This window comes from Rhinopithecus roxellana, chromosome 13 (assembly GCF_007565055.1).
Source record: "Rhinopithecus roxellana isolate Shanxi Qingling chromosome 13, ASM756505v1, whole genome shotgun sequence".
In the NCBI taxonomy this organism is placed as follows: Eukaryota; Metazoa; Chordata; class Mammalia; order Primates; family Cercopithecidae; genus Rhinopithecus; species Rhinopithecus roxellana.
In genome coordinates this window covers 134,016,324-134,043,232 of record NC_044561.1, presented here as the reverse complement: position 1 = coordinate 134,043,232, position 26,909 = coordinate 134,016,324, and the positions used below count along the sequence as shown (strand labels likewise).

General features: G+C 56.6%; 2 protein-coding genes across 3 annotated transcripts in view; one reads left to right on the top strand and one right to left on the bottom strand.

The window, feature by feature from the left end:
• The window catches only part of RSPH14 (radial spoke head 14 homolog), an 83,641-nt gene that overhangs the window by 17,404 nt on the left and 39,328 nt on the right, over positions 1 to 26,909 (bottom strand). The window lies entirely within an intron of this gene.
• The window catches only part of GNAZ (G protein subunit alpha z), a 54,060-nt gene that overhangs the window by 6,054 nt on the left and 21,097 nt on the right, over positions 1 to 26,909 (top strand). For both annotated transcript variants that reach the window (XM_010376298.2, XM_030914084.1), the window contains exon 2: positions 18,518 to 19,689. In XM_010376298.2, coding sequence (XP_010374600.1) covers positions 18,967 to 19,689 — 723 coding nt within the window. In that variant the 5' untranslated portion in view covers positions 18,518 to 18,966. The remainder of the gene's footprint in view (positions 1 to 18,517; positions 19,690 to 26,909) is intronic.

Sequence of the window (26,909 nt, the reverse complement as noted above, 5' to 3'; positions counted from 1 at the left end):
TGTCTTTGGGCCTCAGGTCTGGCCACCAAACACAAACCACCCTCAGGTAGATGCTACCAGCTGGGCCCCGTCAGGCCCAACTGTGGGTCACTGTCAAGCCAGAGGCAGGTGGACAGATGCCTCGGGCTGACGCCGGGCCACTCAGTGATGCGTTGTGACTCAGCAGGGCCTTGGTCAGACACGGGGATTCACAGAGTGATGACCTGCAGAGGCATGTCTGTGGAAAACTGTCCTAAGGGGGTGAGCCAAGACTCTGGAGGTAGTAAAGGAGCATGGTGATGGTAGAGTGGCCTTTCCAGGTGGCCCCTGTGCCCCAAGATCAAGGAGTGGCCTCTCAGGCCAGCAGAGGGGCTCAGGGCAGGGGCAGGCACCAGGCCTGGATAGAAGTCCAGCTCTGCCTGTGATGGTGGCCCTGTGAATGCTTTCCACTCTCTGGGCCTTGGTTTCCTTGCCTTTCAGTTAGAAGCTCTGGGCTGGGTCAAGGGTACAGATAGTTTCCTTTCTTATCTCAACTCTGGAGTGTCCGTCCAAAGCACGCTGTGCTGAAGAGGATTCTAAGGCTGTGCTGCAGCCCAGAGGGAAAGAGTCATGGTTGATTAGTGATGTCTGCAGCAGGCACAGGAGGCAGGATTTAGATGAGCTTGCCAGGGACTGGTGAACCTCACCATTGCATCCGCCTCCTACCAGCAGCTTTAACCCACCCTATCTCTCCTTACATGCCCCTTCCTTAGTGACACCGATGCTGACCCCTTATTGGAAAGGACTGGGCTCCCTCTTCCTAAGTCTCATGAGCAGCTCATGTCATTGTTTGCTGACTGCCTCTTCTCTCATTTGATGCCTCACTCCCTGCAGTGACCTCAGGGTCCAACCCCATGCTTGGTTCATGGCAGCCTCTTTCTGTACACTGAATGAATGAATGAGTAAGTGAGTGAGTGGCAGAGACTCAGCCGCTCTGCAAGGCCGGGTGCCTCCTCTTGGATGTACACTTGGTTTGATCTCTCTTCTAGCAAGGAGCCCCTGAAAGCCTTCCTGGAATAGGGAGACTGGATGGCCATGGAAACAAGGTGCTAAACCCTGTGGTTTCGCTCCAGGTGTTGCAGGAGTGGGGTCAGCAAGGGAGGAGGGGGTAGGGTCACCAAGGAGGGCTGAGGCATGTGAGTCCCAGGCTCTTTGTTTGTGGGGCCCAGTGGTCCTATCTGACCTTGGCTATGGAACAGCTAACCAGGCTTCCCCAGGGGCGAAGATGGGAAAACCTTCCAAGCTGCCAAGTGGGGCCTTCTGAAGACCCTTTTGACTAAGGGTGGGAGAACTTGGCACCTACAGCCTTCACCCTGGCCCCAGCAGGCCCTGACCCCCTGTGAACTGGTGGGGTACTTACTCCTACTCCTCTTGCACCCCTACACTAGTTGCTCTACCCCTCACTGTGGCCAGGCCAGGGAAGGAGCAACTCCACCATAAGGGCTTGGCCCTCATGCCTCTTCCTGCCCAGCTCTGCATGGCACGTCCTCTCTGGCCTTAGCTGTCCCAGCTGCGTGTGGCCTCAGGCCAGCCCCACCCACCCCTCCTGCTTCCTGTGGCCCTGTGGAGTGGCTACCAGGACCCCTGCTGGTGAGGGTGGGTGCGGGTGGCCTGTCTCCGAGCTGGGCTTTTCTCCAGCATGGTCATCCCCTCACCCGCTCCGTTACCTCTGATATGCTGTGCAAACATATTTCTCGATAAAATGCTGGGAAGAAAAATAATTAGAGTGTTGCCTCCATTATCCAATTTCTGATTAATCAAACTGTCTTTGTCCTCGGCCAAAATCTATTCATTTCCCTTAAACACTGGGCCAGTGCCAGGCATTGATTTCCTCTATGATAACACCACGCACGCAAGCACAGACATGCCCAGCCCGGCCCCACCCCATGGCTGGGACACAGAGGCACTGGTGGGGCTGCCCTTGTCCCCCCAACACCACCCACCTCCTCCGAAGAGTCTCCTGGCCACACTGACACCCCCGTCTCTGTCACGGCCCCTGGAGTGCTTGGCCTCAGTCTCGAGTGTGTTTGTCTTGCCATGCTGGCTGTTCTGGGGCTCTCCCTCCTCCCAGGATGGTGTGGAATGGATAGAGGAGGTGTGGAGGGTGTGGCCACTGCAGTCCCCAGGGACCACAGCAAATGCATTGCAGCCCCAGGCTCTGGGTGGGCCAGGGTTTGGGGAATTATCCCCATCACTGGCACAGGAAGAAGGCCAAGGGTGAGGGCCAGGGCTTCTAAGGGGGCTGAGGGGCCATGCAGTGTATGTGTGGGGTGGGAGCACACTTGTAGGGGTAGCAACAGAAGCCCAACCCCAAAGGGCTTACAAGATGAGGGGGCATCCTGGCTCCTGGGCCCGAGGGCTCAGTAGTGGGTCAGCATCAGGATTGGCCAAGTCCACGTGGGAGGGAGCTGGCATCTACCCATATCCACCCAGGGAAGGTCACAGGCCTTTCCAGAAGACCTCCGAGAAGTCCCCAACTATCCCCTCTGTGAGCCACGTTGACCAATCCCTCACTCAGTCACTACAGGGGACTGGGATTGATTTATTGGCACCTGCTTGGTGCTAGGTTCTTGTGGGCACATGGGATACATCAGTGAACAAACAGACCAACAGCCCCTGCCCTATGGCACAGTGGGAAAGAGGTGGGTGATAAACTAAGTAAATTATACAGTGTGCTAGAAAGGGACCATTCTTGGGGCAAGGCAGCACATGTGGTGTGGCTGTGTGAGAATATGGGGGTCATTTTCCATTGTAAATAGGATGGGCAGGGAGGCCTCCCAAGGAAGCCAAGTCCACCTGGCTTTCTGGACAACGAGCGTTCCAGGAGGAAGGAACAGCCAGTGCAGAGGCCCTGAGTTAAAAGTAAGGGATGGTGCTGGAGAGGCAGCTAGAGGCAGCATGGCAGGAGTGGGGAACGGGGAGCATGGGAGTGGGAGTCAGAGAGGCCAGGCATTGCAGAGCCCTGGCACCCCGACTGGACTTTGATTCCGGGTCTGCCCATGTCAAGCAAGCACCGGGGGCAAGCAGGAGAAGGTTTCAAGCACAAGTGAGACATACTCTGCCTTGTTTTTACAAGGATCCCCCTGGCTGCTGGTGGAGCACAGGGTACAGGAGGCTGGAGACAGCAAGCCCAGAGAAGTCGTACTGCTGCAAAACAGATGAGAGGCTGGGGCTGGCTGGCGGGATCGAGTGGTGGAATTCTGGACAGAGTCAGGGCAATTGAGGGTTCCCCCGAGGCCGGCTGGGCCCAGCCACAACCTGCGGTGCCGGCCTCAGTTCTCAAGGAAAGGGACCCAGGGAAGGCGTGCTGCGCATGTAGTGGACACCACTGATGCCCCTAGGTCCCCAGGGGAGGGGAGGGGATTGTGGGATGCCACACATGGAGGCAAATGGCAGGAGGTTGCAGGGCCTCAAAGACCCAGAAGGTGAAATCAGATTCCCCACTCAAGTGAGGGGTCTGATGGAGTCAGCAGTTTCCTTCCCTGGGGAAACTGGGGAGCCAGGAGCCTGGGGCTATGGCTCTCTCTAAGGCAGCAACCTCTTTGATTTGGCTGTTAATGAAGGCCCCACTTCTTCTCTGCTGTCACGGCCACCCTCCCCTCCATAGGCGGAACCTTTGCGTATTTATTTATTTATTTACTCCTGGCCCAGAGAAATATCTGGCTTGATTTCCTCCTGAGTCAGTGTTCCTCAGGTGACACTATTACCCTTTGTCTGGTCAGCCGTGGTGGCTGTGGGCCAAAAGACAGGACAGGTGGCTGAGGGTGTCCAAAGCCAAGACAGCACAGGGTTACAGGGAAGGGCCTTCCTGGTCATCTCATCTCCCCTTCCTTTAGCAGAAGGACACTGGGAGGCCCAGCTAGGGCAGAGCCTGGGGTTGTCTACAGGTTGGGGACACTGTGTTCACTAACCCCAGTCCTTCCTCCCATCTGCTCGGACTATGGCTTCAGGATAGGCAGAGCTTTGAGGAGGCAAAGAAAGGAGGACCTGTTTCTAAGGTGAGACCTGTTGCGGATCTGCAGGTGACAGGCCCATCAGGCAGGTTATGGGGAGAGTGTGGAGAAGCCAACCCAGTGGCCTGAGCCCTGGTTACTGTGGAGTGGCTGCAAAGAGCCCACAAACACGGAGTCACATGTCCCCAAGCCATGAATCAGTGATGTCTTACATGTGCATATGCTATCATTTTTCAAACACTGCAAAAGCTATTGTGATAAGTGAAATGCAGAGTCATTTACAAGCCTTGCGGAAATTTTGGTGCGCGAAAACCCTTTTTACCTCTGTCATCAGCACTCACTGGATTAATGGGTGCCCTCCCTTCTCACTGTAAAGCATACAGGCTTATATCAGTGCAGGCAGGCCCTCCAGGGCAGCAGGCACTCTCTAGAACCCCCTTGCCCTTTCACATGTATCCCTTTGAGTCCGTTGTGATTGTCCCAAACCTGTTTGTGCCAGTTGTACTCATTGTAATCACAGCCTGGAATACTGTGTAAACTGATGGGCCGTGACTGTATAGAGGGCTTCTGTGCAAATGGAAGTAGATGCTTTGGAAAGCCTCAATAAAAGCCATGGGTAGGTTTGGTGTGGGCAAGCCAACTGTGAGTTTGGGGACAAGGAGTATAACAGCCTAATGTTCAGATTCCAGTTCCTTTGCCACCTCGCTTGTGTTGGAAAAGGTAAACGAGATATCATGCAAGGTGTGCCGTAAGCAAGAAGTGGCATAACCCCAGAACCGGAAACTCTGCTTTAGGAAGAGTTTGTGTCTCTAAGAATTGACAGACATATGAATGTATGTTTATCTGAGTTAAATGAAAATAAAGTACATGTATATCATCTCTTAGGACTTCCCACTTTAATTCACTTTTCAGTAGATCAACCAGCCAGCAGTCTCAGGTTTGATTGCAACTTTTGGCCATCAACAGTTATTAGAAATATATTTGTTATAGGCCAGTCGCAGTGGTTCATGCCTATAATCCCAGCACTTTGGGAAGGAGAGGCAGGTGGATCATTTGAGGTCAGGAGTTTGAGACCAGCCTGACCAATATGGCAAAACCCTGTCTCTCTAAAAATACAAAAATGAGCCAGCCGTGGTGGTGGACACCTGTAATCCCAACTACCTGGGAGGCTGAGGCAGGAGAATCACTTGAAACCAGCAGACAGAAGTTGCAGTGAGCCAAGATGGTGCCACTGCATTCCAGCCTGGGCAACAGAGAGAGACTCTATCTCAAAAAAAAAAAAAAAAAACCCAGAAATATATGTGTAATAATGTTGGAATCTGCAGGCTGGTCTTTTTCGTTGTGTTTGTGTTTTTTTGTTTGTTTTTATTTGTTTGTTTGTTGGAGTCTCCCCGTTACCCAAGCTGGAGTGCAATGGTGCAATCTCAGCTCACTGCAACCTCCACCTCCCAGGTTCAAGCTCCTGTCTCAGCCTCCCAAGTAGCTGGGATTACAGGCACACCCCACCACACCTGGCTAATTTTTTTTTTTTTTTTTTTTTTTTTGTATCTTTAGTAGAGACGGAGTTTCACCATGGTGGCCAGGCTGGTCTTGAACTCCTGACTTTGTGATCCACCTGCCTCAGCCTCCCAAAGTGCTGGGATTACAGGCATGAGCCACTGCACCTGGCCTTGCTGTGTTTTTTTGTTTATTTTTGTTTTGCCTGGAGAGGGTCGTTCCATAATATTTGGAAAGGTTGTAAACCGGGAATCTACAACAGAGCCAAGGCCACAGGGGCTAAGTGTGAGGAGGGGGCTGCTTGATGACACTGCAGAAGTCCCGTGGCAGGCCAGCCTGGAGGTCCCTCTTTCCCCAGGACTAGGATTCACAAGGCCCTTGGAGCCCCAAGCGGAAGCCCACCCAAGCGGAAGAGTCCAGGGACGACCTGCAGGGAGGTGTGGGGTTTTCTAGCGTAAGAGGACATGGGGGATGGGCCTGAGGACCAGGAGATGCTGGTTTCACAGATCCGAGGCTAGCTGGGCTCTCAACCTGGGGTGTGCAGAATCCACACTGTCTTCCCCCCACCCCACCTTGCCCCCAGAAACTCCCATTTTAATTCGGTAAGGTGTGAAGTGGTCAAGATCATATGAAGGTGGGACGTGAGCTGGCTGGGATGGGAGAGGGCAGGTGGGAGACTGGGAGACCAGGCAGGAGGCTCCAGGGAAGTTGAGAGAGTGAGAGAGGAGGGTGGGCAGGAGAAGTTTCAGGAAGAGGACTCTCCGCACAGCCAGAAGGAACTGGAAACCATGCCAAAGGAAGGGTCCTTAGGGGCTAGCCTGCAGCTCAGAGAGAGGCAGGTGTGATGCACATTTGAGAAATATTTGTGGAAAGCAGAAGCAAGAGGTCTGTGGGAGGTCTAGGGTATTGGGGGTAGTCAGGGAGGGCAGACCCAGGCAGAGGGGTTCCAGGGGAATCCAGTAGAGCTGGCCCACAGAGTCCCAGGGATATCATGGGCTCCAGGAGCAGGCCATGGGTCAGCAGCGACCTCAGGTCCTGAGGCCTGTGGACTGTAGGGTGACCCCTTTGCAGGCTGCTGGGAAAAGTCATTTTAGGTAATGCTCTCAAAAGGGAGTGCTGGGGAAGCTTCTGAGCTCTGTACAAATATTTTTTGGTGTTCCTCCATCTACCCATCCATCTGTTCTGTGAATTTTTCCCAGAGCACCTGCTTGGAGGGAAGCAGAGCTGGTGCCTGGGGGAGGGAGGGCAGAGCCGGAGTCCAGACCAACCTGCGGTGGGGACCCTGGGGAAACCACACACAAGCCATTGGAGACGAAGGTGGGAGGAGGGGATGTGGGCCAGATGTGGTCAGGGAAGGTGCCTGCTGGAGGAGCCGGCAGCCCTCAGGCTGAGGAAGGGCCGGTTTGTGGGGCATCCCTTCCATTTCTTCTCCAGGGGAGGTCCAGTCCCAGTGCCGAACCAGCGGCATACCACACCTGTTCAAGGTCACACGGGCTGGCTGGCAGGCCCAGACTGAGTCCACTGGGGCTCCAGTGATCCTGATGCTGCAGTAGTCAGGGGTCCTCATGGGGAAGGAGGTTCTCCCTGGGCTTCACAGGGCTGTGTTTTCAGCCAGGTGGGGTGGAACAGGGTGTGGTGGGTGGGAGATGCAGCTGGAGAGGCAGGAACCTTGCTTCTTGTGGAGTTAAAAAGGAGGGAGGGGTGAGCTATGCAGGCGATTTTTTTCCCAGAGGGCAGTTCCTGGGAGAGTAGCTTGTCCCTGCCCATGTCCAGTGTCACTGTCAGTAAGGCAAGTTGAGGTTTTTATCTTCTTCGGAAGATGTGGCTTTTTAGTCCAAAAATACAAACGGTCCCCAACTTAGGATGGTTTGACTTGCAGTTTTTCAACTTATGGTGCAAAAGCAGTAAACACTGAGTAGAAGCTTTGCTTCGAGTACTCATATAACCATTCATTCTGTTTTTCCCTGTCAGTACAGTATTCAGTAAATTCCACAAGATATGAGTTAGATTCTTTGTCTACCTGCAGGCTAATGTAAGTGTTCTGAGCACATTTAAGGTAAGTTAGACTAAACTGTGAGGTTCAGCAGGTTGGGAGAAGTCAATGCATTTTCCACTTAGGATGAGTTTATCAGGACATAACCCCATCCTAAGTTGAGGAGCATCTGTAGGTGTTGTATCAAAAGCCTGAAACCATCAGGCCTTCCTACAGACAGCCACACTGACCAGGATGAAGCAGCATGGGCAAGCCCTGGTGCACCGGGTGTGAGCATATCCTCGCTCATTTTTGCCTTCATCCCCGCCTGGTCCTGAGCACCTGCGCTTCGTAGCCCATGACACAATGCAGCCTTGAGAGCCACAGCCCCGCCCTTCACTATTCCAAGGCCCAGTGGGGAGCTGGACAGGGAGCCATTCAGTGGGGCTGCCACAGACAGTGTCGTTCTGGGAAGGCAGGGAAGTCAGGTCCCTGCTCTCCCAGATGAGTGTGGGCGTGGACACCAACCCTAGCTCACTTGCCACAGGACATGCTGTCTGCGGTTTTGTGGTCACCCTATCATCGTATGTCCAGGTACCGTTGCACACTGGAGAGTATGATGCAGAAATGCTGCTCCAGAAAGCCATACCAACCCCCATCCTGTCCGGGGTCCCCTGGAGCCACCTGCCCCTAGGTGGGGAGCCTCATCTGGAGCCCCTGAGCTTTCTGGGGCAGCTCTCAGGCTGGAACCCCCACCTCAGATAGGTGGATGTGATTTCTAGGCAGCTTCTCCCCAAGCTAAGCCCGTCTGCTGCATCTGCGGGGTCACTTCTGAGAATCACCCTGCCCCTTGGTGTCCTCAGCAATTCCTCACTGCTGCCATACTGCATTTTTCTCTTGTGTTCTCTTCTCCATGGTGCTGAGCTTTATCTGAAATGGCCTGGCTGCCTTATGTGCTCACCATCTCCCCAGGGAGAATACAAGCTCCTTAACACACAGACTCAGCTTGTTTCCCACCATATCCCCCTGTCCCCAAGCAGGGGACACACAATGGGGCTTGATTCTGGGAGAGCAAAGTATTGATCAGAGCAGGTCAATGACTGATCGGTTGCCCATACAGATCTGAGGATGGAAGGCCTCAGGCCTGGGCACACATGCTGGGTGATTTACAAGCAACGGGAGAAGCAGTGGAGGACACTCTGCTGAGCAAACAGATGGAACTGAACCAGGGAGAGGGTGACCCACTTTGCTGAGATGAGAGATGGGCTCTGACCTGAGGAGGAGGGGTGCAGTGATTACACCACAGTCCAATAGCCCCCATCCCTTCACCACCAGTACCAGTGCCTCCACCCTGGTTGTCCCAGCAGAGAGGGCCTCTGGCCCCAGTTCCCCATGTACCCCACTTGTGTCCCCAGGAGGCAGAGGCAGTGGGGACAGAGCAGGGGGCTGCAACACCACCAAACCCCAGGAGGTGGCCTAAGGCCACAGCTGTGAGTGGCACTAACCCTTCCCCGGAGGAAGGTAATGCTTTTTTGTTACTCTCTCAATCCTTCTCCTTCAAGGAGAAAATCCCAGTTTGCTGCCAACGTGGCTCTCGGCTCTCGCACCCTCCAGCAGGCGCTAATCCCCGCTGTTTAAGCAACAGCCAGTGGCCTTGCCTGGCCCCTCGACAGGGTCCTGCCCCTGGCTAGCGGCAGAAGCGAGTTCCTCTACACTGTTTTGTATTTAGATTACTTCAGTTTACGGCGGGTGACGCTGGCTTTCCACTAAAAGTAGGACTATGAAGTCGTTATAAAGTACATTTTTTTAAAGTAAAAAACGCAGTCAATTTAAAGAAAAATGTTGAGTGAAAACAGCCAGTGATACACAGGTGTGGCCAGGTTAGACAGGCTGCAGTCCTGTGGGGCCCGGTTGGAGGGCTTGGTGGGAGCTGAGGCCTGCAGACTCCCAGCCAGGCCACCCCGGGAAATCACCTCTATCTTTGTGCTTTGGTTTCTACAGCCGTAAAGCTGAGGCCACCTCCCAGGCCTGCTTTTAACATGAGATGACGTGTGTGAGCAAAGCACTCGGCCCAGCAGTGGCAGCAGACGGGTGGCATGGAGGTGCAGCTGTCCCCTGTGCGTCTCTAGACATGGGCCTCTGGACCTAGGTTCCCTGGGCACCTTCCTCTCTTCCCAGTGGCCTCAGCCGCCCAACGAGGCACACTATAGATGAGGAAAGCACAGCAGAGCCACGGCTGGGACCCAGAGTCCCCTCCCCGACCCCACCACACCCATCTTCCCTGAGACAGACCCTCCCCGGGACCCAGCCCGCAGTTGCCCCTGACCTCCCATGAAGATGTGTGGAAATGGCTCCATGAAGAGCCTGTGGGGACACTGGACCATGATCAGACCACTGGAGAGAGGGGAAGCGCACAGTCATGGGGCTGCAGCGATCTGTGGAGGCCACTTCCCACTGGGTGGGGCCAGCGTGACAGGACGGAAGGCAGTGGGACAGAAGAACTGGGCAACACAAAGGACACCTGGCTCCTCAGCAATCACAGAGAGCTGCCACCGAGGAGGCCCCCGTAGGTCCAGGCCAGGCCCTGGGAAACTCATGAGGGGATGCATGGCTGGGGCAGGACAAGGATGTGTGCAGCTTGTCAGCTGGAAGCAAACACGGCTCCGATAAGTCAGGCGTAAAAGGGCAGTGGAAAGTGCTTCCTCATTCAGCGAGGAGGAAACCTGGTAATCTGCAGTGGCCACAGGCACAGGCTTTTCCAGACCTTCTTCCAAAATAGTATCATGGTGGGAGCTGCTGTGGGGACAGTGGCTCCAGAGTTGGGGGCAGCACCCACTGTTTAAGAGGTGATGGAATGAGCATAGTGGCTCACACCTATAACCCCAGCACTTTGGGAGGCTGAGGCAGGAGGATTGCTTGAGCCCAGGAGTTCAAGATCAGCCTGAGCTAGTGAGACCCCCATTTCTACAAAAAATAAAAAGATTAGCTGATCATGGTGGTGTGTACCTGTAGTACCGGCTACTCAAGAGACTGAGGTGGGAGGATTGCTTGAGCCCGGGGGGGTTGAGGCTGCAGTGAACTGTGATGGTGCACTGCAGCTGGGTGACGAGTAAGACTGTGAATATAAAAATGCCTCAATTGAGCTTGTAACCGCCCAAGGGGTTCACCTTGCCCGCTGCCTAGACAGAACCAATTCTTCAAGACAGGAATTGCAATAGAGAAAGAGTGATTCATGAAGAGCCAGCTGTGCAGGAGACCGGAGTTTTATTATTACTCAAATCAGTCTCCCAGAGCATTCAGGGAGCAAAGTTTTTAAGGATAACTTGGTGGATGGGGGGAAGCCAGTGGGCCAGGAGTGCTGATTGGTCAGAGATGAAATCAAAGGGAGTTGAAACTGTCTTCTTGTGCTCAGTCAGTTCCTGGGTGGGGGCCACAAGATCAGATGAGCCAGTTAATCCATCTGGATGGTGCCAGCTGATCCATCAAGTGCAGGGTCTGCAAAATATCTCCAACACTGAGAGGAGCAGTTTAGGGAGGGTCAGAATCTTTAGACTTCAGCTGCATGACTCCTAAACCGTAATTTCTAATCTTGTGGCTAATGTGAGTCCTACAAAGGCAATCTAGTCCTCAGGCAAGAAGGAGGTCTGCTTTGGGAAAGGGCTATTACCATATTTGTTTAAACTATAAACTAAGTTTCTCCCAAAGTTAGTTCAGCCTACACCCAGGAATGAACAAGGACAACTTGGAGGTTAGATGCAAGATGGAGTCAGTTAAATCTCTTTCACTGTCTCAGTCATAATTTTGCAAAGGCGGTTTCAAGCTCGGCCTGTGGGTTCCCATATTCACGCAGCAAGTCGAGTGATCTGAGTTATATGAACCATCTACACGCCCAAAATGTGGGTTCAGGGTACCCCAATGCATTTCCTCCTGCTGGTCCCTGCATGCTCTGAGCTGTGGGCTGGCTTGGGGTTGGAGCCTTACCCACTCTACCCCACATCCTTGTCTGAGGAAGGCCCTGTGGTCACAGGCGTAAGTGAGCCTGGAGATCTGTCACTGCACGGGGCTCCTCCCTCCCTCCCCCACGTCACCGCAGACCAGCTGCTGGGTGCCAAGGTGGTGCTGGCAGGTACAGGGGCTGCAGCTGCCAGGATAGAAGGCGTCTCAGCACACTGGGGTGGAGGTGGGGGTGGGGCAGTGCTGAGTCATAGCCCTGCTTGGGGCATGCTGGGCAGCTCAGCCTCCACAGGGGACTCCAGGACAGGGTGAGTGGCAGGTAGGCGCAGGCAGCCCTGGGGTCAGCTCCAGTGGGGTGGAAAGGACTTGTTGGTCTGAAGTGGGTTCCATGACTCCTGCTGCCGCCCCACGCCTGGGATAGTGGACACCACTGGTCCCTACACTGAGGCTAGAGAATCCTGAAGGTTCAGGGTGTATGGTATCTATGGTATCTGGGGAGGGCTGGGAGCCCTTCGGGCATTAGGGGTGTGTCTTTGCTCTGCCTTGCTGGCCCTGTGACCTGGGCTGCCTGCCACCTCTTGGGGTCCTAGCTCCTGTTACCAGCAGAGGTGGCCATCTGAGTGGCCTCTATTGGGCCTCGGGCATGACTGTCTCTGCGTCTCTTCCAGTCACAGTCTAGGTACAGTTCCATCTCCTCAACAAGCCTAAACTAACTCACTGGGGACAGGGTCTGTGTGTTGAACCATCACTTCATCTTGGCTCACCCTTTCCATGGCCCAGGCTCTGCATGGGGCAGGCTTTCCTGGGAGGTGAGGAGGGAGGGAGGCAGGTAGCTAGGGACCTGGAGAGTGAGGGGCTGGGCTGCTGTCTCTGAGGAAGTGGGGCACAGTGATGAGGGAGCCAGTCTATAAGCTGATAAGTCTTCCCACCCCTGGCTTAGCCGGCTTGGGCAGTGACACCTGCGGTGACCTTGGCTGTGGGCTGTCCTCTTCTGCCTCAGCGGGGGGGGCACTGACTCTGTGCTGTGCTGGCTGTTGTGGCGGAGGCCTTGTACAAGGCTTTGGGGAGAGCCTAGAGGTTACGGGCAGGGCAGGCTGGCTCCCGTGGCCTGGTTCGGCCCTGGCGAGCTCAGGCTGTGGTAGGTGTGGGCATGGGTATTGTGTTGTCCAAGCTCTATGCCCAACAGCAGGCGGGGCCTCCAGGGATTGCGCCTGGGGAAGGAAGTGGTTCCTAGAGTGGTGGGAATCCAGGATGCAAAGGTCCCAAGAGAGGTGGCAGCACTTTACTTCCATGACCATGTCCCCATCCTGGCTCAGGGCTGTCACTCAACATCTGTTACAGGAACAGACTTGAGAGGGCCACATCTGGAAGGAGGGTCATGAGGGCAGGCCGGGTCTGCTGGGTGGTGGGCGAGAAGGGAGGGTCTTGAGGGTGAAGTCCATGTGTGGGCTGAAGGGTTTGTCCTGAAACCACAGGAAGCAAGTGGCTCTCAGCAGAGGGTTCCTGAGTGGGCTCAGGGTTTGGGGATCATGCCTTAGGAACCTTTGGGTAGGTGAGTCAGGGACCAGGATGGAGCTCCTTAAGAGCCTACGGCCAAGAGAAGCTGGTTTCCTGAGGCTACTGGGGAGGAGGCAGGCTGAGCGCAGCCTACTAGGGCTTCCTGGCCTCTGGCTGCCTGCATGTCGGACCTGATGCCTAGCCCTGTGTCGCACTAAGTCCTAAGCGACCTCCTGGTGAATTTGCCATACTCTTCATGCTGCAAACACTACACATCTGCTGGGGACGGTGGCTGGATACTAGCTGGTGTTCACTGATACAGTCCACTCATCTGTACTGGCCATAAGCACAGCAGGGTCCTGTACCACAGGGACAGCTGACAGTCCCCCTTTCCCAGTACCTGCCACTTTCACCTAATATGTCCCCTCTCCAAGAGCAGCCCCTGCTTCAGCCTACTGGCTGGACCCTGGAGTTCCCTGATCATCTCCCTGCTCCCACCCAGCTACCACTCCATCACCAGGCACTGTGCACCGTACAGCTCACACATCTTGCAGAGTTCCTCACTGCATCCACTTCCCCCAGCCCTCACCCATGTTGCTCCCCTTTTATCACCTGGATGTTTGCATCCAGGAGCCTCCTCTGGTCTGGTTTCAGCGCAGCAGCCAAGGGATGCTGGTCACACAGGGCAGGTCATGGCACTTCTCACCCAAACCCTGGCTGGCTCCCGACTCGCCCTTACAGTGACCTCCTACCCTCTTGGCACCAGCCACATGGCCTCCTTCCTGCCCCTCAGACTGGTCAGGCATGCTCCCACGTCAGGGCCTTTGCACCAGTGGTTCCCTTATCCCTGATGCCTGCTTGCCTCCCTCCTTCACCACCTGTTCATACTTATCTCTCACCTATCAGGAGGCCAGCCCCACCCGCCTTTGCAGACTTGCAGCCTGCATGCGCCACCCCTAACCCAGCCCACCGGGAGCTCTATTTCCACTGTAGCACTGGGTACCTTCTTCACTTGCTGTTTATTTACTGTCTGTAGTCTGACTCTTGCCCTCCCACCTGAGCAAAAATAGGGAATGGATCTTCATCTACCTCATTCAGCAGCCTCAGCCCAAGTGCCAGAATCAAAGCCATGGTTTAGCAAGTAAGTGTGGGATGCTGGAGAGCCCTTGACACATCTTGCCTCTGCCCCAGTCGCCTCAGCCTAGCTGCACACCTCAGCTGGTTCCTCCTCTCCAGGGTGTCTCTGCTCCCAGGATGCCACATGCAACCACATGCAGATGCCCCCATGCACCAGTACACATGCAGCTGCACACACGCACAACCACATGCAGACAGGGGCATGGACCTGTGCATGCACACCCAAAGATGTGTACATGGACCTGCTCACAGACATGTACAGAGAGCTGTGTGTGCACGTGAACAGGTACATGCACACACTGGCATACAAGCAACTAGACACAGACACATCCATGCAGCTGCGCACTCACAGACACACACAGGGACCTACGCATACACATACACACACCACAGTGGACCTGCACACACACAGGGACCTATGCATGCACGTACATGCACCACAATGGATTTGCACACACACACAAGGACCTGTGCATACACGTACACGCACCACAGTGGACCTGCACACACACAGGGACCTATGCATACACATACATGCACCACAATGGATTTGCACACACACAGGGACCTATGCATGCACACACACACACAACGCAATGGACCTGCACACACACAGGGACCTATGCATACACGTACACACACTGCAGTGGACTTGCACACACACAGGGACTTATGCATACACATACACACACCGCAATGGACCTGCACACAGGCACCACATAATACCACAAACATGCAGGTACACACATGGCTTAAAACCTTTCAGTGGTGTCCTGTTTCTTTTCAGTGAAGACCAAGGGCTCAGTTGAACTTCTGGTGAGCCCTGTGCCCCTTCTTGCCTGGTACCTCTCTCCTCCTCTCTCGGTCCAGCCACTCTGTCCTTCCTTCAGTTCCCATGTGTGTTAGGGATGGTTTGTCCCTTTCATCCCTAACACACATCCCCACACACCGCAGGGCCTTAGAGCATGTTCCTCCTCTGCCTGGCACTCTCTTTCTCTGGCCCATTCCTCTGGTATTTCTAGCCACGCCCAGAGGCACTGTGGTGGGGGGTCCTGGTTGTTGGGCTCTAGTGACCCATCAGTGGTTTCTGGGGCAGGGAACAATGTGGTCATCTAGCTCTTGGCCTTTGTCTCTCGGCCAACCATCATCAGGTTCCATCCTGGGACTTGGAGAGTCCTAGCATGTCCGGTAAAGCCCAGGTTAGACTCAGAGAGAGGGCCAGCCAGAGCCTTGTGTAAGAGCCAAGAAGTCGGCCGGGCGCGGTGGCTCAAGCCTGTAATCCCAGCACTTTGGGAGGCCGAGACGGGCGGATCACGAGGTCAGGAGATCGAGACCATCCTGGCTAACACGGTGAAACCCCGTCTCTACTAAAAAATACAAAAAATTAGCCGGGCGAGATGGCGGGCGCCTGTAGTCCCAGCTACTCGGGAGGCTGAGGCAGGAGAATGGCGTAAACCCGGGAGGCGGAGCTTGCAGTGAGCTGAGATCCGGCCACTGCACTCCAGCCCGGGAGACAGAGCGAGACTCCGTCTCAAAAAAAAAAAAAAAAAAAAAAAAAAGAGCCAAGAAGTCAAGCCTCAAAATAGGTGGGACTGTCATACCTATTCTGTCATACCTATTATGTCATACTGTCACGTGGTTTGTCACAGCCAGGCTCCCAACGCAAGGCCTCCTTATATCCATGCACAGCTCTGTCCCATGTGTGGCACTCCTGTGGAGGGCACTCATACCCCCAAACACAACAGAGCCCCGCAGAGCTGCAGGGAGAATTCTGGGTGGGGCCTTCTGCTTGTTTGGTTCAGGTGATCTGAAAGACGAGGGTCCTCAAGCAGGGGACCTCCCCTTGGTTGTGACTGTTCGTCACTGCCCCATGCAGATGACAGACGTAGCCCTGACGCCCTGATTGCTGCCTGGCCTCAGTTTCCCCTTTCCTCCCACATTGCCCTGCCATTGCTGGTGCACACTGATCAAAGACTGCTTGGGCAGCCCTTAGCTCCAGGCTTCCAGATGACAGCAGTTCAGGGCCCAGGCTGCCAGCCCAGTGTCCCCAACCTGCTCTCTGATTCCCCAGCCTTGGAGCCATGGAGCACATACATTCCAAAGCACAAATCACACATCCTTGGACAGAGCAGCTTCTCTGCCCACCACTGGGACGAAGGGGGCTCCTGGCTGTACCTCAGATTTTCAAACACTGAATTGAGAAGAATAGTCATGATGACAGAGGACACCTCCCACTGGGCTGGACACTGCCTTCTGAAAGGAGCATGTTGGCTTCCTGCTGGAATGATGGTGCTGGCAGGGAGGACCCTGGGTCCCCAGGCAGTGGGCTGAGGGCTTTGGACACCTTTCCACACCTAAGGGGCTACATGTCATCTTTAAGCAGATGTTCTGCCCACTGTGTGCTAGAGCGGGAGGGTCATCTCGGGGCTTCCATTCTCAGATGTAATTTTCAGCGTCATTGGGATTGGGCTGAGTGACTGTTTAATCACTGCTCTCTTGGCAGAGATGTTTCTAGGGCGTTCCCTGGTGCACCTCTCATCGGTGGCTGCCCGGTGAAGCGGGAAAGTTCCTCAGCCTCTCCAGTGATTCCTTCCTTCCTTCCACCAACCAGTGCTTACTGAACAGCCACTATGCACCAGGCACTGCCCTGTTCCCAGTGGGGAAGGAGGCCAGGACGGGCCCTCCTCACCCGCACTGTGGCTCGGGGTAGGGGCGACAGCAGCACACGAGGTCACGTAGGTCACACATTAGCTGAGGGCTGCTATGGAGGAGGATGACAGGGGGCAAGGAGATGCTCACAGCAACAAGCACAGCAGGGCAGTGACTGCTACTGGCTGTCACTTTCTGAGGACCAGGCTTGTGCTAGACGCTTTACTTTTCACAGATACCTGTGGCCAGTGAGGGACAGGCTCTGAGATGGGAGTAAGTCGCCAGAGGCCACACAACCTGGGAGAGGCAATCGAGGCATGAAGGATGAGACCACCCTGAGAGTGGTGGGGGTAACATCAGGGTTTGACCAAGGGAAAGAAGTGGTATTAGAACCTCTGGCTGTCAGAGGCTGGCAGGGCTAGGAAGCAGGTGTGAGAGACCACCACCACTGTCAGGAGAGATCAGAACCTCTGCCCAGGGAGAGGACAGCCCACCAGGGGCCTGCTTCAGAGCAGGATCACCAGAACTAGTGGTCAAGGTCTGTGAGGGGCAAGGGACAGTGAGGGGCACGGATGGCTGCTGGGAGGATGAAGTGCCATTTGCTAAGGTTTTAGCAGGTTGAGTTTCAGATGCTGGTCACACCCAGGAGTTGGGGGTGGGGCCTTGGCTGTTGGGGTCTGTCTGCCTCGGGCCTTCCCACCCCAGGGCCTGTCACAGAGTTGATGGGTGGTATTAGAGGGGCTAATGCTGCCTGTGGCAGGATGGGGAGGCTGCGTGGGTCTCCAGAAAGGGACAGAGGTCAGGGAAGGAGCAAGAGGGGTGCGTGCAAGCTGGGTGGGGCCTGGTGCCACCCTGGGCTCACAGCCAGGGGCAGAAGCCCAAGCTTTGAGCTGCCCCTCATGTGGGGAGGCCTGGTCCAAGCACCCGATAAAGTCACAGGGGCATCCTAGGGTGTGCCCCTCCCTGCTGGCAGGAAAGGTGGATGGGGAGGCCCTGACTTGCGGGGTTGGTGAAAGATTCTGCCTGGGTCCTCTAGGCCACCCTGCCTTGCCCTGGCCTCAGTGATTACTGCTACCCTTGGGAGCCATTGTGGCATCTCCTGCTCTCCCAGGTGGATTTCACCACAGCACCACGTGCAGTCCCCAATTCCCTGGTCTCAGCCCAAGCCCCACTCTACCTCCTTCTGCAGGAGTGAGGCCACCTCTGCCCACTGTGCTTAGGCACCTCACGGTGCTCCCACAGCCTGAAGCCTCCACCTTGCTCTGGTCCCTGCCTATCTGCTGGCTCCTGGGCTAGCCCAGCAGAGTGCCCTCAAGGGAAGGCAGGGGCCAGGCCTCCCTCCTGTTGCTTTTCCTCCCTGTGATTAGCAGTGACCCAGCTCCTGCGGGGGTAGTGAGAGTCAGAGAGGTGCTCAGTTATCCCAGGGCTGGGCTGAGGCCTGGCCACCCATGTAAAACAGGGCAAGGCTGAGCTCTATCAGTGCTCTCTGGGAGAAGGGCGCCAGGGGGCATCACAGCAGGGTGACCTTATTGAATCCTAACTGGATGCAGTAGAAGTGAGTCCAGCATGGGGGCTGGGTGGGCAGAGGCCTCGCACACACCCTCCTCTCCCTCATGCACCTGGCTTCAGGTAGACTGTCCAGGCAGCAGCAGACATACGTGTTACACCATGGTGTGGACCCTGCGGTGCCCCATGGAGGAGAGGGGGTCAGATGGATTGTTGCTGGCTGATTTTCCGAGGCCAGTCTCTGCTGCTCAGCTTTCAGAAGAGCTCCCTTTCACTGTCCAGCCTGAGGTGGGGCCACAGGGAGGAGGCTCACACTCTTCTCTGTGTTTGGCAGGTGAAGGGCTGGATGCACAGTGGGAGCCAGAGGCGGGGGGCTGCAGGGAGCACACCAGCGACCGGCCCTCCAACCCTCCAACCACTCAACAACATCGCCACAGCAACCAGCAACCAGACGGCAGCAGCCGAGGCAGACACAAGCGGACGGCTTCCCACCGTCGCCGAGGACAGGGAATGACTACGGCAAATCAGGCCACTTTGCTGACTAGGGAGGTGGAGTGTCACTAGTGGGGAGGGGCGGCCTCCGCCCGCTGCACAGAGCGCCATGCCGGCTGGAGAAGAGGCGCTGGGGCAGGGGCTGCAGTGTGGCTCGGCCTCACCCCCCTGCTGGCACTGAGTGCCTCCAGGGCAGCGGGGCTCTCGTCTGCCTGATCTCAGCATCCCCTGTGGTAAGAGGGAGAGGCACCCCGTCCCGTGCTCCTTGTCTGGGCCCGCTGCTGCCAGACCATGGGATGTCGGCAAAGCTCAGAGGAAAAAGAAGCAGCCCGGCGGTCCCGGAGAATTGACCGCCACCTGCGCTCAGAGAGCCAACGGCAGCGCCGCGAGATCAAGCTGCTCCTGCTGGGCACCAGCAACTCCGGCAAGAGCACCATCGTCAAACAGATGAAGATCATCCACAGCGGCGGCTTCAACCTGGAGGCCTGCAAGGAGTACAAGCCCCTTATCATCTACAACGCCATCGACTCGCTGACCCGCATCATCCGGGCCCTGGCCGCCCTCAGGATCGACTTCCACAACCCGGACCGCGCCTACGACGCTGTGCAGCTCTTTGCGCTGACAGGCCCCGCTGAGAGCAAGGGCGAGATCACACCCGAGCTGCTGGGCGTCATGCGGCGGCTCTGGGCCGACCCAGGGGCACAGGCCTGCTTCAGCCGCTCCAGCGAGTACCACCTGGAGGACAACGCGGCCTACTACCTGAACGACCTGGAGCGCATCGCCGCAGCTGACTACATCCCCACTGTCGAGGACATCCTGCGCTCCCGGGACATGACCACGGGCATCGTGGAGAACAAGTTCACCTTCAAGGAGCTCACCTTCAAGATGGTGGACGTGGGGGGGCAGAGGTCAGAGCGCAAAAAGTGGATCCACTGCTTCGAGGGCGTCACAGCCATCATCTTCTGTGTGGAGCTCAGCGGCTACGACCTGAAACTCTACGAGGATAACCAGACAGTAAGTGGGGCCGGGGGTTTTCCTCTGCTTGTTCCTGCTGTCACGGGTTCTTGGAAGCAAGAGGACTCGCGAGGTCCAGGACAGTCCGCAGCCAGAAAGGGAACGAGGCGCAGGCCTGGCCCTGCTGCACGATAACTGAGGCGGCTCCAGCAAAGTGGGGGCAGAGGGAACAGGGTGTGGAGTGCAGGTGTCATGTCCCATGCCTGAAGTACTCAGGGTGTGGAGGCCACAGGGCAAGAGAGTGTGAGACTCCGCCGGGCATCCGTGGTCAGTCCATGTGATAGTTTGGCAAATCCATGAAGCTCCTGCCAGCACCGGTCTCCTACCAGCATGTAGGTCCAGGAACAGCAGCCAGCCCCACAACCCCGTCTTGAGCCTGAGAGTCTGGCAGAGATGGGGTTAAGAGCTCTTTAGAAGGGATAAGCCAGGTCCTGGTGGAAAGGGGACGACGTGAAAGCAGGTGTTGGGATTCTTTCACAGTGGCATGGGCACAGCCCGAGGGAGACCTGGGCCCAGTGCCAAGCATTCGGGGCTTGAGAGTGGAGTTGCTGGAGAGAGTGGGGAGCCAGGTGAAGCAGCGGAGCAGTGTGCTCAGGCCCAGCCAATACAGAAGGTCTAGCACACGAAGGGGGCCACAGCCAGGAGTGGCAGTGGTAGAGGCTGTGGCAGACAAGGGAGGGGCTGTCTTGCCCAACAGGATGCCCTGAGCACAGATTTCAAGTCTCTCCTTAAGAGAGAGGCCTTTGTCCCTGGGGATGGGATAGTGGGGGCAAACAAGGAGTCATGAAGTTGTGGGTGCCCTGGGGCTAGCAGAGGGTGATACTGGGAGACAAGGGCCCAGCCTCCCACTTGGGAGCACTGGCCTCCGAGGTCACTCTTTGCTTCACCCAGTTCTAAGGCAAGCTTTATTCTTTGGGTTCAGCCGAGAGCAACAATGGTTCTAGCTTTGGCCCTGTGCCCCAGCCAGGGAAACTGGACAGCTCCAGGCTGTGGCCATGGTGCTAGAAGCCTGAGTGTTCTGAGAGAGAGGATCTTCGGCTTTCATCAGGCAGCTGGGGAGGCAGGCTTGCCTCCCTCCACTCCTCGCTTCAGGGCTCTCCCTGGAACTGTGCCTAGGTGTTGATGGTGTGCCTGGGGGGAACAAATGATGGATGGGCAGGGAGGTGTGTACACAGGCAGCTGGATCCACCCTGCTCCCAGTGTGTATCTGTGTGCTCTCCAGGGTTCTGCCCCTTACCCTATGGTTGCCCCCAGTTCAGCCCCATGTGTGGTTCTGGGCAGAGGGGACATCCCAGTAGATGAGTGAGGTCAGGCTCCCTTGATGAGGCATGGCCATGGGCAGAGGCCTTGCAGCTGAGAAGCTGCAAGGCAAAGTGAGGTGCTCAGACTGGACCCCTGGGATAGTGCCATGGTGGGTCTGCCAGCCACCCTGCAGCTGCCAGTCACACGGGCTTGCACCGCTGGCCTCATCCATCAACTCAGTGGCAGGCATGGCAAATTCCCCAGGCACCAGGCCTGGCTCCCAGTTGCATCCTTTGACCAGCTGTGCCCGCAGGTGTGCTGGACCCAGGAGGCAGGATACCTGGGCCTTGAGTTGGTCCGGTGTTTCATGGAGGGCTTCGGCTGTTACCTTTGCTTTCTGAACTTGTCAGTGAGGAGATGACCCAGGTGTCTTCACACATGGGCCCAAGGCTAGGCCTTTGCCTGCCCGCAGCCCTCTCAGCTCTGCCTGGCCTTTGCCTCCCACCTTGCTGCCTCTCTCTTCTCTCCTTCTGCTCCAGCCGTGGTCAACATGTTTTGCTCTAGCAATATTGTTCTGTCTAGCCTTAAGCTTGTAACAATCCTGATACCTGCCTCTCATCCCCCTGCCCTTATCCTTCAGGTCTCATCCCAAGTGGCGCCTCCTGGGAGGCCTTTTCTGACCTAGCCTGGCACCTGCACACCCCTCCATCTAGTAATGTGTGAGTGAGCTCCTCAGGGCAGGCCCTGGATGGGCTGGGGCCGCTGTGGGCCCTCACATCTCTAGTCTTCCCTCTCCCAGGGCTGTCCCTGGGGAGAGCCACGGTGGACGGCCATGAGCAGGGACAGCAGCCACTGGCCTGGCCTCAGGGATCCCTGTGAGGTTCCAGGCATTCAGGGCATTTTCTAAAGGGAGGGGCTGGCAGCCAGGCTGGCACACCCACCATCATCAGCCTGGTTTCTGCAGTCCTGGGGAAGTGGTTGTTCACCAGAAAAGGAAATTCTTGATGAGAAACCCAAGCAAGGCTGGAAATTCACTGGATTCCAAATGATTCTGACCTTTCATGCTCTACCAGTAGTATGTGGAGATGGAAAACAAACAGGCTGCCGAGGAAAGACAATCCCCTCCCGCGATTCCTCCCGCTGGCTGGGCTGGCCCTGGAGGTGGACTGGCCCCTAGAGTGGTGCCGGCAGTGAGGACAGCCCGCCTCCAGCCGGGCCAGGGCCAGGGCCAGTGCTGGCATAGGGGCTGGCACAGGGCTGCCACTCTCTGCCGTCTCCTTTTGGAATGTGCTGAACTGTCCTCCCTGGGCCCTGTCAAAGGCAAGGCAGCCAAGAACAGGCCATGCTCATTTTCACAAAAGCCGAATGAACCTTGGGGCCCAGTGCCAGGGCTCTGGACATGGCTTCTCCATGGCTCTGCTTCTGTGCTCAGCTCCCAAGGCCTCATCTTCCCTGATGCTGGCAGTGCCTCCCCACCCCCATGCCTGGCGAAGGAGCCACAGCCCCCCGGCCCACCCGCTGGCTTCTGCGTCAGCACGTTGCCAAGGAGAACATCAGTGTCTCTGGGCTCCCAGGTGTGAGGGCTGCAGTGAGTGCAGGGCAGCACCTCAGAGCGGGGAAGGCAGATTTCGGGGTGTCTGTGGAGTATGGCAGCAAGCCATACAGGGAGCCGCGCCCCTCCATGGCTACAGTTCCCACCCTCATCCGAAGGAGTTGGTGGACCGTTGTCCTGACCAGGGCCGAGCCCTGCAGGTGTGGCAGGCACCCCCCGGTGCCCCCAAGCCCAACACTTAGCTGGGGCTTCCTCAGGCAGCACGGGAGGCCTGAACACAGCCCAGCAACGCAAGGGGGTTTTTCTGGCGCACCTGTCCCCTGAATGATCCCATGGGGCAGCAGCGCCTGTTATTTTTGTCACAGATCGAGGCGCCAAGGCTCAGGCACACGTCCGGCGCTGCGGGCCCCCAGCCCTCAAGTCCACGAGGACAGTTCCTGAGAGGCCATGTGTCACACACAGGACCCACCATGGGCCTCCCACTTAGCCAGAGCCATGGCAGAGGCTCTGCCCCTCCTCTTTAGTACATTCACACAAGGGTCAGTCAGCAAAGACAATCACTCTGCTGCCCTAGGAGGGAAAGGCAAAGAGGAGAAGCTGGCACCTACCAGCCCACGCTGAGGGACAGACACAGGTGGCTGTGGCCAGCAGAGCCTGAGTCTTCACTCGGCCCCACTGGAGGCACCTGAGGGGGTAGGTGGGCACTTGCTGCCCAACCTCTGCCCTTGCAGATCAGCTGATGGGCTCTGCTGGCCGCCTAATGCTGTGGGATCCTTCAGAAGGCAAGATTAAAAGGTCTGGTTGTAAAGTGTCAAATGTTCTCATGTGGAAACCCACAGGGAGCTCACTGCCCATTTCCCAACGGAGCTGTCAGCACTCCCAGCCCTGCGGCGGGTCTGTTGTGTACCTGTGATGGACCTGCTGTGTGGGCGCAAGGCTCAGGCGGGGGCTGGGCATGAGGGTTAGCGCAACTCTCCCAGCAGCACAGGGAACTGGGGGACAAGCAGGAGGCAGTCACACTAGCCCAGCCATAGCTTCATTTCCACAAAGCCTCATGCTGCCGGGGACACCTGCCCTGTCTTTCTAGAGCTGGCAGGCAGCAGTTCCCAGCAGTGTCCCCATTGTGCTTTCATCCGGGACCCACAGTAGTCACTTGAGCCCCATAGGCAGGCTGGGTCACAGCAAGGTGCACCGTGGGAGGCCTGGTGTCTCTGCCACTTATCTGAGAGACAGCTGGTCAACATGTTATCAGTGAGGGTACCCAGGGAACGGGGGACCTAAGAACATGACTTTTGTGGGGCAAGTTCTGCAGGTGGCAAGTGCTTGAGCAGCCAGCCTCCAGGCAGTTGGCCTCTGCCCAGCCCTCATAGTGGTCCCTCATCCTGGGCCATTGGCTTCCTGTGGAACCCCTCCCCACTCCAGGGCAGGTCAGCACCCCTAGCACACCATGAGGGCACGTCCACACCCACCCAGCACAGCCTGTGCTATGAGCAGAGGGCCTGGCACACAGTGGGTGCTCTGCAGACTTTGTGGAGCAGGCAGAAGGCGGTAGGCTTGGAAAAAGCTGGAGCTCCAAGGCCCTGGTTTCTGGGTGCAGAGCAGCTGGGACACTCAGCCCTTCCCGAGGAGACCCACTGCTGGTCCGTAACAGGAGTGTGTGCAGTGCCCTGAGGAAGGGCTGCCCAAGGCCGTCCTGTGAACACAGCATGTTCCTGCCACCCTAGCACTGTGGTTTATCATTTAGCACAAAAAGGGAGCTTGTTTTAGTGCTTTAAAAATGGAGTTTAAACATTTGTGCCATAAAATGGCGTGTTGTGGGTGAAGCAAGGTGTTTCCAGTAAGATAGGCTTCCACCTATTGATGACAGAGCTGGTTATATTTGTCCAAAGAGAGAATTACAAATGGGCAACAGCCAGACACAAATGATCCCCTCTGCCCAGCATACCAGGGCTTAGATTGAGAAGGGACCTTGCACATTGTTTAGTGTCCTTAACCAGCCGGCTTTGCAGATGAGGACACTGAGCCTGAGAGTGGCTCCTTCACATACCCCAGGGCTGAGACACTGGCTCTCAGGGAAGGTCCTGGCACTGGCCCCTGGGAATTCCAGCGGCCCCCTCTTCACCCTACTGGTCCTACATCCTGTGGGTGCTGGGGTGCTCCAGCAAGGACCTTGGGGCTATAGACTGGGTTCCACCCTGGGAGCTGCTGTGTAGCCAGCATCCCCTCAGGAGAGTGGAGGACAGTGACACCTGGGCTTGGGAGAAGTGAGTGGCTGTCAAGATTGACACTCCCCTCCTCCCCTTGTCTCCTGGCCTAGTTAGTGGCAGGATCACAGGGAGCCCTAGCAGAACATGGTCTCACTCTGCCTCTTGTTCCTGACCTGGTCAAGGGCATAGCTCCAAGCCAGAAGGCCTGCTGCCCTTTTCCCGACACACACAGGTCTCCCAAGCAGCTCCCTCTGATCTTGCAATGTGCCAGGGCCACATGCAGTTTGTCTGCAGCATCCTTAAGTTATAATGACCCTGGAACAGCAGAGCCTCCTGACCAGATCCAGAAGGAGGGCCAGGCTGGCACACTGGGCTCCTGAGGACTGGATGGCCCCCATGGCAGTGCAGCTTGAGAGGCTCCACAGGGGTGGGAGACACAGAGGACCAAGCCCACAGCAGCATCCTGATGGCACCTCGCTTGGCAGACGTGGAATTGGGAGCAGGGCTCAGCTGGCCACATGATATCCCCAGCCCACATCCCTCTCTAAGCTTGGCCTGGCTTCCTCTCTATGGCCTGTTATCCTTCCCAAGCACTGGAGCAGCGGGACCAGCCTCAAGAGGGCTGGGCACACACCTATAGTTGGGCTACCCGTGACCTAGAGGCCCCACCAACACTTGTGAACAGCCCCTGCCATCCCTTCAGCACCGGCTCCCCACATTCAAGTTCCCTTGCCTCATTGCCCAGCACTCAGCCTTAACTGGGGCTGCGGCCACCTCAGTCAGCCTTGGGCCGCTCTGAGCCTGTGGCCGGTGGTCAGCGAATGCTGGATATCTGCTCACCTAGGTTCCCAGGCTTTTTGCATAAGCCCGTGGGGTGCTGGCTCAAGCCCAAGATGGGAGAGGGATGAGCAGGGAGGGGTGGAAAAGGCAGCATGTCCTGGCACCTAAATCGAGGCCCTTGCTAGCACATCCGTCCTTGGGTTAGCTCCTTCCTTCCTCTGCTCCAAGGGAGGATGCAGCCACAAGGCCCCTGTCAACAGCAGCTTCTCCTTCCCTGTCACACTGGGAGCTTCCAAGGGTGGGGCCATTTCTTAGCCTGCCTTGCCCTGGGTAGGTCCTTGGTCAGAGGTCAGCCGCAAGGCAGGAGGAGGCAGGGCCCTGGACTCAAGCACCTGCTGCTTGGGCTGCCCCCACACCTGCTCTGCCTGCGGGGCCTTTTCCTTTGGCCCCCAGCTGCTTGTTGTCATGAACCTGGTGGCTCTGTCGTTCAGTGCATCAGCCACCCCTCCATGATGGTCACCTCTTGCTGTGTCACTAGAGGCCATTCCCAGGGCACAAGCTCTCACTGAACAAGCAGGACAGCAGCCAGGATGCCAGCCCCATTGCTCCATCTCCTCCACCATGATGACGTTGTCAGGAGCCTTGGCAGAACCTCCATGGGGATGTCCATGGTGTTCCTCAGACCTCTCAGACTAGTGCTCCTGCCACAGCGTGTCAGCCTGAGTGGGCTCTGCCGGGCCCTCCTTTATGGGAAGGTGGGGTCAGTCTCTTGCTCTAGTGCTGGTAAGCCCTGAGGGAGGAGGGAGGAGAGCAAGCAAACTCTCTTCGGCACCGTGCCGGGCAGGGCTGCCCCCTGCAGAGGAGAGTACTGAGACTCAGGGCTAGTGGTGGCAGAGCCTCCCTTTGTGCATGCCAGGGCAGTGAGGGGCTAGAGCTGGCTCATACTGGCTCACAAGACCTAATTTTTCAATTTTCAGGACATTTGTGAGCTGTTTGACATTATATTTGTGGCTTCAAATCAGCCAGGTGGGAGTAATCACAACCCAGGAATTGGCAAACGCTACAAAACAGTTCTACTCCTCCCCAGCCCCCGCCTCCATGCCAGTTGTTAGACCAGCGCACCACAGCCAGTGACTCCCAAGCATGGCGGGGAGAGTCTGCCAGCCAGGCTCAGTCACTGGAGTATGGCAGGATTGATCCGCTTCTGCCATCTTACTGAAGAACCTGACAGTGTCCTTGCCTTTCGGTCCCCCACTGTGCTTCCCCAGTGACTCCCAGCTCTGACCCTGTGGCCGCATGGTTTGTGTCTGTTCGTGTTTACGCCGCTGGAGAAAGGGAATTTGCCAGAGCGGCTCCTCACTTGCCTGCCTCCCTCCCGCTCTTCCTCGGCAGATTTTAGAGAATCCTACTCCATAGAGAGCAACCTTGGATTGGCTAAC